The 14,646-nt window shown below is 37.6% G+C and overlaps 1 protein-coding gene across 6 annotated transcripts in view; it reads right to left on the bottom strand.

Annotated features, from left to right (window-relative positions):
- Positions 1-14,638, bottom strand: part of LRRC49 (leucine rich repeat containing 49) — a 183,322-nt gene extending 168,684 nt beyond the window's left edge. The window contains exons 1-5 of one of the 6 annotated variants that reach the window (XM_005870241.2): positions 14,194-14,638; positions 13,515-13,571; positions 6,485-6,572; positions 953-1,090; positions 602-704 (exon numbers count right to left, since the gene is read on the bottom strand). In XM_005870241.2, the coding sequence (XP_005870303.1) occupies positions 602-704; positions 953-1,090; positions 6,485-6,572; positions 13,515-13,571; positions 14,194-14,241 (434 nt within the window). In that variant the 5' untranslated portion in view covers positions 14,242-14,638. Of the gene's footprint in view, positions 1-601; positions 705-952; positions 1,151-6,484; positions 6,573-8,143; positions 8,176-13,315; positions 13,399-13,514; positions 13,572-14,193 lie in introns of those variants that run through there. The other 5 variants (XM_005870240.2, XM_005870243.2, XM_005870242.2 and 2 more) reach the window with 5 other exon arrangements.
- Positions 14,639-14,646: the final 8 nt, after the last annotated feature.

The raw sequence follows: 14,646 nt of genomic DNA on the forward strand, positions 1-14,646 counted from the left end.
AAATAATAAACTTGATAAGTAAAATATTTAATACATTAGAGAGTGATAATACCTAAAAAAAAATGAAGCAGAGAAGGAGCTGGGGACTGTCAGGGTGAACGGGGTTACTATTTTGGAGAGGGTGGCCAGAGAAGGCCATCCCTGAGATGATGACATTTGAGTAAAAACCTAAAGGAGGAAAGGAAGTGAGAACAGTAAGGGCAAAAGCCCTAAAAATGTAAGCATGCTTGATGTACTCAAGGAGGCAGAGTGAGCAAAGGAGAGATTGGGAGGAGGTGAGGCCAGTGAGGTAACAGGGGATTCAACTGAACAGGGCCCAGTAGCCTGTGTGACGACTATATTGCAAAGCTTTTGCTATCCTAAAATCCATTTTCATCGGTCATATTACAGAATTACTTAGTACTCTTTCATTTTACATTACATAGGTATAAAATTCCTCCTCATACCCCTCAAAGGATAAATAAACAATTGATAACAGTGGTTATTCTCACGTGGAAGAACTGGATAGTTGGAGAATGAGACGAGGGAGACTTTTATACCATTCAAATCTTGTACCATGTCTATGTATTATCTAGTCAAAAAAATAATAAATTGTCCTCACCTTTCTAGGGTCAGTCTGTCTGAGTAAAGAATTTTCTCTTCAGAAGAACGCTGGAGAATGTGAAATGATGACACTGATGAGCTCACCAAATTAATATGATCACCTATTGAAAATGATATATATACAAATTACTTGATTAAGAAAACCTTTAAAAGCTTAAATTTGGAGAACTTTGGCACCTAAAAATATCTTTTCTAGAAAGTATAGTTTCTATAGCTCTCCATGTTTGAAGTTAATTACTAAACTTGAGTTTGTTTCTTTCTTCCTCAAACTTATCTTTATCCCTTTTAATGCTGACACCTAATACTAAATTTTAACTCTCTTATAACTGAGATGATAGTCCCTCATTACCAGATACATTTGGGCCAGCACTATGACAGCCCTGCCGGATTCTGGACTTGGAAGGTATCTGAATGGAAGAATCTCCAAATGCTGATAAGGAGTTCATGGTAGTTTTCATGTCCAGCCCATTTAGTTCTGTCACGTTTGCTGTGGATGAGATGCATGATGATTTATTACGAGGTGAAGGGCTTATTACTCTTCCATCTCCTTCAAAATATCAAAAAGTTTATCACAAAGCTACATAGTATATATGACTTTACTACAGGGCATACAGAGAAAGTACTTTGGATAGCAAATGTAAACCTCACATCATCACTTTTTTTGTATGCTCAGCTACTATTATAGAGAATATCGTAGAATCAAAGTGGATGTCAACAAATTTTATACACTTCTAATGATGAGCCACAGGGTATATGACAACCCCATGACATTTTTAGGCTGTTATATGTTATCCCTCCCATTAGGTAGCTTTCAATCTAGTGGGCAAACCCATATGAAATAAATAAACTATTTAGAAGAACATGCACAAAATGCAGAATAAAAAAATAAAACCTAACGGTATCCTCACACATAAATGTGTCTCATTATTTTTCACTTAATCAAGATAGTTACAGATGGGTTTGACGGAAGGTGGATCTTAAGATATAATCTAAAGATCTAGAAGCATGTAGAATGTTCAAGAAGAGATGCTGGAAAGTTCCAGAAATGAGGTAAGATTTGAGTATGGGTTGAAGGAGACAGTTTGAACACCAGAGGAATTCTATTGTATTTTCTTCTATGAAAAGCAAATTTCCTGAAAGTGGCACTTGATGTTGAAGGGAGCAATAAGCGGTAAAATACAACTTAAAATTACCACAGAATTCTGCTGCTTAAACTGACCAATAAGGAAAAAAATAAAACTAAATATAGAAAGTTAACATACTCTTTGGGAGACCATCAGACAATATGATGACAACTTGAAATCACATTAAAGAGCTAGAAAGCAATGGTATTTGATAGCTTCTCCAGGTATGAAAGGTATAAACCAAAATATCACACACCTAGCTTCCTGAACAATATTTTGTGCTCACACCCACTTTTCTAAATATCATGAAATATCACAAGCATTCTAAATTGACATCATGTTCACCAATGACCTGGTTTTGTGACATGACCAGCTGCTAACAGGATACCAAGCAACCATCATTCAATTAAACTGATTTGGAAATAAAAACAAAAACTAGTCTAAGGATTAACTATAAAGGATTAACAAATCATATAAAAACAAACAAACAAAAACTCCAAACAATAGACAACCTTGATTTCTCTTATTAACAGCAGTTAGGTTTTTTAAATTCTTTTGCCAAGACTTCAAGCTAATCCTCAGTTTAAGAGGCAGATTTAAATTTTGTAAGATTTGGGATGTATAGGCAGTAAAACAGTAAATTTTATTTACACTCAATGAGTAAAGGAATTTTATCTTCACCCTTTTCAGCTCCTGTCATAATCACTATCCCCATGAGCTTACTATCACAATCAGTGTAATATATGGCTTACAATAATTAGCAAGAGATGAGAATGATTGGGTAGAAAAGCCTCAAAATACACAAACAAGATCCTCTAAATGATTGGGGACCAGAGTGATCTGTGTTGAAACATCCACTTATTTATGTGGATATATAAACACCCACATATATACAAATATATGTGTATCACAATCCCATATATATACATGGGATGTTTCATCCTACATATAAACTGCATTACTATATAGCAAAATTTTAATGGAAATATTTCCTGTTGTTGTTTATTTCATATACCACTATTTAATTTACCAGATATGCAGCCTTTCTCTTCCCAATTAAATGTCTAAGCTCCTTGAGAAACAGACCTCATTTCATATTTTTATATTCTTGGAAAAATCTAAATTCAATAGGAAATCAGTAAATTAATTGATTTTCCAATTTCATAAGAGTTAATAGGAAATCTATTTTGTATATAGTATTTCTGTTAAAAAAGAAAATCAGGGTAAAACTGTTGAAAGAATTTTTTAATAATTAGAATCTCACAGCTGTTTAGAGGAATAATGTTCAACATTTGGTAAGAATCTTTACTGCACTTGACCCTAAATACATGGATACATGGATGGATGGATGGATGGATGGATGGATGGATGGATGGATGGATGGATGGATGGATAGATGGATGGATGAAGAGATGGATGAGTGGATGGATGGAAAGAAAGATGGATGAATAGATGGGTGGGAGGTTGGCTGATATAATTCATGGTCATATATGTGGCTGGTTTTATTCAGTGGTTAGAGCATTGGTCCGTGCACGGAAGGTTTGCGGGTACTATTCCAGTCAAGGGCTGCAGATTCGACCCCTAGCATGTGGGAGGCAACCAATCAATTTGACTCCCTCACACTGATGTTTTTTTCTCTCTCTCTCTTTCTCTCTCTCTCTCCCTCTCCTTCTCTCCCTCCTCCCCTCCCTTCCACTCTCTCTAGAAAATATATGGAAAAAATATCCTCAGGGGAAGATTAACAAATATAAAATAAAAAGTTAAGCATTGCTTCTTCCTCTCTATATTCACATTTTAGAATTCTTAATTAAGGGATTTGATCACTTAGGTCTATTTAACTGAGATTTTACTGTATAGTAGTTCCTGGACTATCTGACTCTTACAAAATCTCAAGGATATCAGGGTTAACTTTAAACAATATTCTAAAAAAGCCTAAAAGAAATCACATTCCAAGTTTTAGACTAACTAGTCTAACTAAAACATATAGTTTCATTGCTTAGGACTGAGAGTACAATTGGTTAATTTACCAGTATGCTGAGCAATATGAGGGTAATGGGCACTGACCCCCATGCAGTAAAAAATTTGAGTATAATTTTTGACTCTTCAAAATCTTTAATCATCCCTTGGTGTTTGTGGGGGATTGGTTCCAGGGCCCCAACCCTGCAGATAGCAAAATCCATAGATGCTCAAGTCCCTTATATAAAACTAGAGGCCCGATTCATGACATTCATGCACTGGGGTGGGGGGGTCCCTCAGCCCGGCCTGTGCCCTCTGGGACCCACAGGGGATGTCCACCTGCTGGCTTAGGCCCGCTCCTGGGGAGCGGGCCTAAGCCGAAAGGCAGATATTCCCCCAGGGGTCCTTAGCACTGCCGCGGAGGCAGGAGAGGCTCCCGCCACCACCACTGCGCTCACCAGCCGTGAGCCCAGCTTCTGGCTGAGCGGCGCTCCCCCTGTGGGAGTGCACTGACCATGAGGGGGCAGCTCCTACATTGAGTGTTTGTTCCCTGGTGGTCAGTGCACGTCATAGCGACCAGTCGTTCCACCATTTGGTCAATTTGCATATTAGCCTTTTATTATATAGGATGGCACAGAACAATGCATACAGTTGGCCCTCAGTATAGGTGGATTCCTAACCATGGGTGGAAATACTCTTCCATCCATGGTTGGTTGAATCCGCATATACACAACCCAGAAATACAATGTGCCAACTGCATATTTTAGTGAAAAAAATCCATGCATAAGTGGACCACACAGTTTCAAGTAGTGTTTTTCAAGGGTCAACTATATATAGATAAGTTCAATTAATTTTGAAAAATAAAAAATGGGGTAAAGCCAATTATAATGATTAGATATCAGGATGCAGTTTATTAAACAGTCATCCCCAAACATTTTCTGATGAAGTGCTAATTATAATTTTTCCAAAGTTTTATGCCTTTGAAGGTAGAATTGTGAGCAAAAGTCAAGAAGACAGCTATATACTATGTGGACTTTTTTACATGAAACTGCCTGAAGCTATGGAGGAGGTACATTTAGAAACAACTAGGTACAAATGAGTAGTCTGTCACAGAGAATGATTTTGAATAAAATCTTTTAATAAAAAACAAATAGGTTTATTTTTCCCTAAATAATTAATTTGAATTTATGGGTCATTATTTATATATGAGACTTTATCTCTCATGTTCACAAAATTCAGTGCCTCCATATTATTTCCTCATTAGCAAGCACCTAATAATACTTTACAACTTAAATAAATTTACGTGGCCAGCCATTCACAAATCTGTATACCAACTTCCCCCTCTAACTTGAGAATAGCTTGGAAAAGTATTTTTTACTCATAATTTGTAAAAAAAATAAGATATTGTTATAAAAAATGTGAAGGAAGTTCACAATGCAAACATCAAAAATCTTAGTTGATGGCCTGGCCAGTCTGGCTCAGTGGATGAGCATCGACCTCTGAATCAGGAGGTTCCAGTTTGATTCCCAGTCAGGGCACAAGTCCAGGTTGCAGGCTCAATCCCCAGAAGGAGATGTGCAAGAGGTAGGTGCAGGAGGTAGCCAATCAATGATTCCCTTTCATCATTGATATTTCTCTGTCTCCCTCTCCCTCCCTCTCAAATCAATAAAATATTTTTTAAATCCTACTTGAGAAATTTCAGGTTCTTTACATGTAAAACTTTGTGCCTAATACAGTATCTGGCACATTACATACTCAATAAATATGTATTCAACCGAACCAAAGAAGGCAAGAGAGATGTTTCCTGCACTGTGGAACTGCAGTTAGGCTGATGTCATGCCCAAGCAATTGGCCAAGGCAAGAGTGTAGGATATAGGAAAGAGAAAAATCATGTCAGATTACATGGGCCCATGAGGAAAGTCCAAAAATTAAAAAAAAAAGTGAAAACTAATCAAATATTCAAAGTTGCCACATACTGATGCAGTAATGAAATGAATAATCTAGAGAGGCCTATACTAATCAGTCCTCTCACACAAACTTCTAGGAGGTGGAGATGATACTGTACATAGGATTCTGTACTATACTACACACTACCAATAGCTAATAGTTATTAGCAACCAACTAACAACTCAAATATAATATTGGAATTTTCTCCTTAAATTGAAAAATACACTTCAGAAATATAGCCAGATCAAATAAGGCAGTATTTTTCAAAGTGTGGTCCACAAACCATATCTGTTAGAAACCCTTGTTTCATTTATTAAAATATACATTTATATATGCCACCTAAGACCTATAAAATCAGAATGGGTAAGTGGAAAAGGGCAAGTGGAGCGCTAGAATACACTTTCTAACAAGATCTTAGGTGATGCACACTAAAGTTTAAGGCCTTTGATATAATAACTATAATTATATTCATTACTAAGGGAGATTGTTTCTTTTTCACTCCTAACTTTCCACTCTTCCCACTGTTTCCTTATTTTCTAAAGAATGTTTCCATACTCTTACCTTCACTAATTAGCCATTTTTCCTACTTCCAATAAAGTATTTGGAAGATTCCTTCCCATTCTCTTATACATAGCCCACCCACAAACTAAAATACATCTTTTTCTGCTTTGGGAATAATCTATTATGTTGTGTATATAAAATAAATTCTGACTTAAGTAAATATCAAACCAATTTGGTAACCAATAACCATTTCATTTTTAATTCAAGTCTATTTGAATATAGAAATTCAATAATGTTAAACAATATTACTCAAAGAAGATAAACCATATTTGATCTCTACTCATTGACAATACCTTGCCTACTTGAGTAGTTTCTTTCAAGGTCATGTTGTAAGAGTCGACCAGGGAATGATGGTGTTTCTTTATTTAGCCTTAATTCAACCTAAAAAACATTTTTTTAAAAATTGGGTAAGAACTTAACAGTAAGTAATGAAGATAAGTACAAAATAACATATAGTAAGTGGCACATACTACAACATACAGATGAACCTTGAAAACATTATGCTAAGTGAATGAATCCAAACACAAAATGCCAAAAATTGTATAATTCCATTTATGAATAACTGAGAATAAGAAAACCTATAGAAGTCACAGTAAGGGACTTTAACACCCTGGCAATACTGGATAGATCTTCCAGATAAAAAAAACAACAAGGAAACACAGACTTTAAATAACACACAAGATCAGGTGGATTTTATTGACACTTACAGAACATTTGACCCCAAAGCTGTAGAATATACATTCTTCTCAATTACACATGGGTCATTCTCAAAGATAGACCACAAGTTAGGACACAAAATAAGTCTCTACTAGTTCAAAAGGACTGAAATCATATCAAGCATCTTCTCTGATCACTATGGCATGAAATTAGAAATCAACCACAATAAAAACACTAAAAAACATTCAAACACATGGAGACTAAATAGTATGTTATTAAACAATAAATGAGTTACCAATGAACTCAACTAAGAAATAAAACACTTAATGGAAACAGCCATGGCTGGTTTTGCTCAGTGGTTAACCTGTCAGTCCCTGACGGAAAGGTGGTGGGTTGGATTCCAGATCAACAGCATGTTACTGGGTTACAGTTTTAATCCCACACCTCATTCAGGAAGCTTAAGGGAGGCAGCTAGTGCATGTATCTCTATCACATCAATGTTCTTCTCTCTCTCTCTCTCCCTCTCTCTCTCCCTCTCCCTCTCCCTCTCCCTCTCCCTCCCCCTCTCCCCACCTCTCTCCCTTTCACTCTCTAAAAATAAATGTAAAAGGAAGGAAGGAAGGAAGGAAGGAAGGAAGGAAGGAAGGAAGGAAGGAAGGAAGTTAGTTAGTTAGTTCATAGAAACAAAAATGAACACACAACAACCCAAAATCTATGGGACACAGCAAAAGCAGTCCTGAGAGGGAAGTTCCTAGCATTAAAGGCCTAACTCACAAAACAAGAAAAGTTATTTTAGAAAGAGAACAAGAAAAGCCCAAAGTAAGTAGAAACAAGGAAATAATAAATATTAGAGCAGAAATAAATGACATAGAGATGAAAAAACACTACAAAAGGTAAATGAATCTAAGAGCTAGTACTTTGAAAAAGATAAACAAGATTGATGAGCCTTAAGCCAGACTCATCAAGGAGCAAACAGAGAGAATCAAAATTAATAAAATCAGAAACAAAAAGGTGAGGTAACAACTGACACCACAAAAACATAAAGAATTGTAAGAAAATACTATGAACAACTAACTATATGTCAACAAGCTGAAAAACCTGGACAAAATGGACAAATTCCTAGAAAAAATACAATCTTCCATAACTGAATCAGGAATAATCAGAAAACCTGAATAAGCCAATAAAACTGATGAAATTGAAGCAGCAATCAAAAAAATCCCAGCAAACAAAAGCCCTGGTCTGGACAGTTTCACAGGGGAGTTTTACCAAACATTCAAAGAAAAACTAACACTTACCTTCCTCAAACTATTCCAAGGAATCCAAGAGGAAGAAACACTTCCAAGCTCTTTTAGGGGACCAGCATTATCTTAATTCCAAAACCAGATAAAGACAATACAAAGAAAGAGAATTACAGGCCAATTTTGCTGATGAACATAAATGCTAAAATCCTCAAGAAAGCATTAGCAAATTGGATCCAGCAATATATTAAAAAGATCATACACCATGACCAAGTGGGATTTATTCCAGGAATGCAAGGCTGGTACAATACTCAAAAATCTATAAATGTGATACGTCACAAAAACAAATTGAAAGACAAAAACCACATGATCATATCAATAGATACAAGAAAAAGCATTTGACAAAATCCAAAACCCAACTATATATATAAAAACCTAAGCAACCATTTGACTGGTAGCTATGAGGTGCACTGACCACCAGGGGGAAGACGCTCAATGCACAGGCATGAAAACATGGAACAGACTGATGAATCTCAGAGGGAAGGGGGGAGGGGCGAGGGCAGGAAGAGATTAACCAAAGATCTTATATGCATACTAGAGGCCTGGTGCACGGATTCATGCACCAATGGGGTCCCGGATTGCGAGAGGGCGCAGGCCAGGCCGAGGGACCCCATCTGTGCATGGCACCGGGCCTCCAGTTTTTTATAAAAACCCTCAGCAAAGTGGGAATAGAGGGATCATACTTCAACATAATCAAGACCATATATGGCCCTAGTTGGTTTGGCTCAGTGGATAGAGCGTTGGCCTGAGAACTGACGAGTCCCAGGTTCAATTCCAGTCAAGGGTATATGCCCGGGTTGTGGGCTCAATACCCAGTAAGGGGTGTGCAGGAGGCAGCCAATCAATGATTCTCTCTCATCACGGGTGTTTCTTTCTCTCCCTCCCTCTCTGAAATCAATATAAATATATATATTTTTAAAAAGACCATATATGAAAACCTACAGCCAACATCATACTCAATGGGCAAAAACTAAAAGCATTCCCCCTAAGAAGAGAAAGAAGACAGGAATGTCACTTTCACCGTGCATATTCAACACTAGAGGCCCAGTGCACAAATTTGTGCACCAGTGGGGTCCCTCGGCCTGGCCTCCGGGATTGGACCAAAACCAGCTCTCCGACATGAGGGGTCCCGGATTGCGAGAGGGTGCAGGCCAAGCCAAGGGACCCCCTGGTGCACAATCGGGGCCGGGAAGGGACATGGGAGGTTGGCCAGCCAGGAAGGGACTGTGGAAGGTCTCCAGGGCATGTCTGGCCCATCTCCCTCAGTCCCAAAGGCTAGACCCCAGCAGCAAGCTAACCTACCAGTCAGAGCATCTTCCCCCTGGTGGTCAGTTCACGTCATAGCAATTGGTCAACCAGTCTATTGTCTTCCCCTGGTGGTCAGTGCATGTCATAGCAAGCAGTTGAGTGGCCTTAGCATAACATTAGCATATTACGCTTTGATTGGTTGAATGGCCAACCAGACACTTGGCAATATTAGGCTTTTATTATATAGGATAGTACTGGAAGTCTTAATCACAGTGATCAGAAAAGAAGAAAAAATAAAAGGCACCCAAATTAGAAAGGAGGAAGTAAAACTGTCATTATTCACAGATGACATGATATTGTACACAGAAAACCCTAAAGACTCCACCAAAAAACTACTAGATTTAATAAATGAACACAGCAATGTAGCAGGATACAAAATTAACATTCGGAAATTTATGGCATTTTTATACACCAATAATGAACTCTCAGAAAGAGAAACTAAAAAGACAACTCCATTAACCATTACAACAAAAAATTAAGATATTTAGGAATAACCTTAACCAAGGAGCTAAAAGACCTGTACTCAGAAAACTACAAGATGTTGATAAAAGATATAGAAGAAGATATAAACAAGTGGAAGAATATACTGTGTTCATGGATTGGTAGAATTAACCATTACTAAAATGTCCATACTACCCAAAGCAATCTATAGATTCAATGCAATCCCTATTAAAATACCAATGGCATATTTCACAGATCTAGAACAAATACTCCAAAAATTTATATGGAACTAAAAAAGATCTTAATAGCCGCAGCAATCTTGAGAAAGAAGAACAAAGTTGGAGGGATCACAATACTGGATATCAAGCTGTACTACAAAGCCACTGTAATCAAAACAGCCTGGTACTAGCACAAGAACTGGCATGTAGATCAATATTTCAGAACAGAGAACCCAGAAATTGAGAACCCATAATTGAGCCATTATGCTCAATTAATATTTGACAGTGGAGGTAAGAGCATATAATGGAATAAGGATAATGTCTTCAATAAATGGTGTTGCAAAAATTGGACATGTATATGCAAAAAAATAAAACTAGATCACACAACTTAACCATACACAAGAATAAACTCAAAATAGATTAAAAACTTAAATTTAAGTCATGAAACCATAAAAACCCTAAAAGAAAACATAGGCAGCAAAGTATCAGACATCTCATGAAACAAAATTTTCACAGATACAAAGGAAAACATAAATGGGACTACATCAAACTAAAAAACTTCTCCACAGCAAAAGAAACTAGCATCAAATTGAAAGGGAACCTACTGCATAGAAGAACATGATACATGTGATAAGGGGTTAATTTCCAAAATATAGAAAGTACTATACAACTCAACAAAAGGAAAGCAAATGACCCAATTAAAAATGGGCAGAGGACCTAGCCGGTTTGGTTCAGTGGATAGAGCGTTGGCCTATGGACTGAAGGGTCCCGGGTTTGATTTCCACCAAGGACACATGCCCGGGTTGCGGGCTCGATCCCCAGTGTGGGGTGTGCAGGAGGCGGCCAATCAATGATTCTCTCTCATCACTGATGTTTCCATCTCTCTCTCCTTCTCCCTTACTCTCTGAAATCAATAAAAAATATATTTTTTTTAAAAAAAGGATTGGTAGAATTAACATTATTAAATAGACACTTCTCCAAAGAGGACATACAAATGGCCAAGAGGCATATGAAAAAATGTTCAATGTCACTAATCACCAGAGAGATGCAAATTAAAACAATGAGATACCACCTCACACCTGCCAGAATGGCTACCATCAATAAATCAACAAACAATAAGTATGGAGTCTCCTCAAAAAATTAAAAATCCAACTTCCATTTGACCCAGCAATCCCACTTCTGGGAATATATCCTAAGAATCCTGAAACACCAATCAGAAAGAATATATGCACCACTGTGTTCACAGCAGCACAATAGCTAAAACCTGGAAACAGCCCAAGTACCCATCAGTGGATGAATGGATTTAAAAACTATGGTACATTTACACCGTGGAATACTATGCAACTGTAAAAAAGAAGGATTTATTACCCTTTGAGAGGGACCTGGAGAGTATTATGCTAAGCGAAATAAGGAAGTCAGAGAAAGACAAATATCATATGATCTCATTTATATGTGGAATCTAATGAACAAAATCAATTGACAAAATAGATCCAAAGACAATGAAAGCATGATTTCAGAGGGAAAGGGGAAGGCAGAGGAGAGAGTGGGGGAGAAAGGGAAGAGATTAACCAAAGAACTTATATGGAAGGTTTGGGGAGGGGATGGGAATAGGGGAAGTGAGGTAGCAAGTGGGGAGAGGAAACATCTGTCACACCTTCACCATTAAAGTGTAAAAATATCTATAGACACAGAAAGCAGATTTGTGTCTTCCAATGGGGTAGGGTAGAGGACATGGGGAGTGACTGCTTAATGGTTACAGGGACACCCCTTTGGTGATAAAATGTTCTGGAAGTAGACAGTAGTGATGAGTGCACAACATTGTGAATGTATTTAATACTACTGATTTGTACAATTTAAAATGATTAAAATGGTAAATTTTATGTTATGTGAATTTTAACACACACATACAATCTGAGTCAATTTTATGTGGTCAGATGAAACCATGCTCCCTGAGGCACTTCCAGTTCCTCCATACCCTCACCACAAATACAATGATTAAAAGAATCATTTTCTCACAAACATAAGGAAAAACATAAATAAAAACTAAATTCTGTTGGAAAACAATCAGTTTTTATCACTAGAATTCCTTTAAGAGTTCAATTATAACATAATAAAATTATATACCTAAACCTTCTAACAAGGGATTTCTCTAAATTTATTTTAAATTATTTGATAGAACTGAAAAAAAAATCAAACATCTCATGATTAGTCACAAAATAATTTAAATATGTATTTTAAAAGAATTATGATGCTTCTGATTCACCCATACTATAAACATTATAATAGCATTTGAATTATCTTCTTATGAATTATATGAGCTAAAGGTGTTTTCTTAAAACATTATGTCCACATAAGAGAAAATGAATTGTTTGGAAAGAACTGGAATGAGGTACATCATTCTTAGAAACACATTATAATGGTAGGATTTGTCCAATGAGATCAATTAGCAAAGCTTTGGAGGGAATCCATTAAGGCCAATTATAACAGAGAATGTTTTCACTTAATCTAGCTAACTGTTATTTATTCAAGATGATCAAATGGTCTAATTTCCAAGTGTTCATTTTCATACACAAAATGTAAGCAACTGCTGCCTCCTTAACTGTGTCCTTCCATCCACCCTTCTTATGCCCCTCCTGACCCTCCTCGGGCTGTTATCTATAAACTCTGCCCTTTCCTTTAGAGTTCCTCCACATCTATTAAGCATTTTCTTCAGGGGAAAAAAAATGAATTGTGATGTTTTGAGGTGTAGAACTTGCTCAAAGGAGAAAAATTATATTCTGTCTTGATACAATTATGGGGAGGTGGGTATGTTTGAATGCTGAGGTTAGATAGGAGAGAAAGAAAAATGTGTACCTGAAAAATCAAATGAAAAGCCAGAAATTACGGAAATACCAGAGATATTATGGTAAAATTGTTTAGAAAAAAATCTCATCTTCATATCATAACTTCTAAATATCATTAAGCCTAATATATTTCCACTACAAATCTATTTTCCTCCCCTGATTTTAAATGGAATGTATAGATATGCCCCTCCAAATTATTACATTTTATCCATTATAAGATTCCATCAGTAGTAAAACACACCTTTACCCATTACTAAGAAAAAGACTTTCCCAATTAAACTACAATGTCCCATCAATTTTAAGAAAGATCCTGATTTAAGAAATATTTAAATATAAAAAACAAAATACAAAAACCTTACCTCTTGCAATTGGTGAAATAAGATTCAGTTTTTAAAAGAGGTGGTTTTGTGGTATTTTTGGTTTTTGTTTTGGGGGATTTTTTTTTTTTTGGCTTTATGCAGACAGAAAAAAAAATAGGTTTAGAGTGGAGACTAAAATAAATATACTTAAAATTTCCAGTTCAGACTTTACTCTTTAAATCATGCTGCTATTTCTTACTTTGTTTTTCTCAGGAAAAGGTGATGTTTGAATAACCAGATGAAGCCCACAGTTCACCTGCAATGTAAAAATTAAACCATAAAATATGTTATCTTACACACACACACACACACACACTCCTCCCCAAAATAATACAAATAAAGATACAACAAATAGAATGTTTGCTCTTTGTTTCTGCTATATGATCATGTTCTGAGGATTTGCTGAAAACAATAAAATCACAACTAAGAATTAAAGGTTTCACTGTGATTTATTTTCTAAAATGTCTGCAGCAATTTAACCCTCTACTTAGCACCTCAGGATCTAGACACTTGCCATTTCAGGCCTAAGTAAATATCTCAGTGAAAAAGGTGAAGGAGTTGGGAGCGTCAATTAATAATAAATTATTTTCTTAAGCTAAAAAAATGAATTGACTAGTGAAAGGAATTTAAATGAACCTTAGGCTTTCACAGCAGATCAGCTCCACCTCCTGGGAAGCGCGGATCTGGGACGAGGCTGAACCCCATCATACAATATTAACACCCTCAGGTGCCTGGGCCCGGTGCTCGAACCTCGAGCCGCGGCCAGACAATAGCTTAAGGCTCAGCCATCCTAGCCCCGATCACACATCACCAGGACAAAGACGCCACAGAAAGGACGATGCGAATGGAAAGAAGGGAAAGGAGGACACCCAACCTACGTTGTTCGTAGCCCGGCCAGAAACAGAGCGGAATTTCCCGGGAATCATGGCAGGAGTCAGTCCAGGATCTGTTAGATCTGCATTAGAAATGACGCTACAGCAGAGATTCAAAGAGACGAAAACGGGTCAGCTCCCAGGCAACCCGCTCAGGGGTTACTATGGAAACAACGATTTCCGGTCTGGACCTCTCCCAAATCTGCGGTTTGTGGGGGCGGGGCCGGTTGGACCCCCGGTAGCTATGACAGCCACCGCTTCCGGCCCGGGCCTCCTCAGGGCCCACCTCTGCTCGCCCGGCGCGAGCCAAGTATCCCTGTGCGGGTGGCCACCTGCTCTCCCGCCGCGACCGCGGGAGGAGGAGGAGGAGGAAGGTGTCCCAGGGCCAGCGCTCCCCCACTTGGGGCCCCAGTTCGACTCTCCCGGTGGCCGGAGGTAGGGGAAGGAAACGGGCGCGAC

This window comes from Myotis brandtii, unplaced genomic scaffold (assembly GCF_000412655.1).
Source record: "Myotis brandtii unplaced genomic scaffold, ASM41265v1 scaffold315, whole genome shotgun sequence".
In the NCBI taxonomy this organism is placed as follows: Eukaryota; Metazoa; Chordata; class Mammalia; order Chiroptera; family Vespertilionidae; genus Myotis; species Myotis brandtii.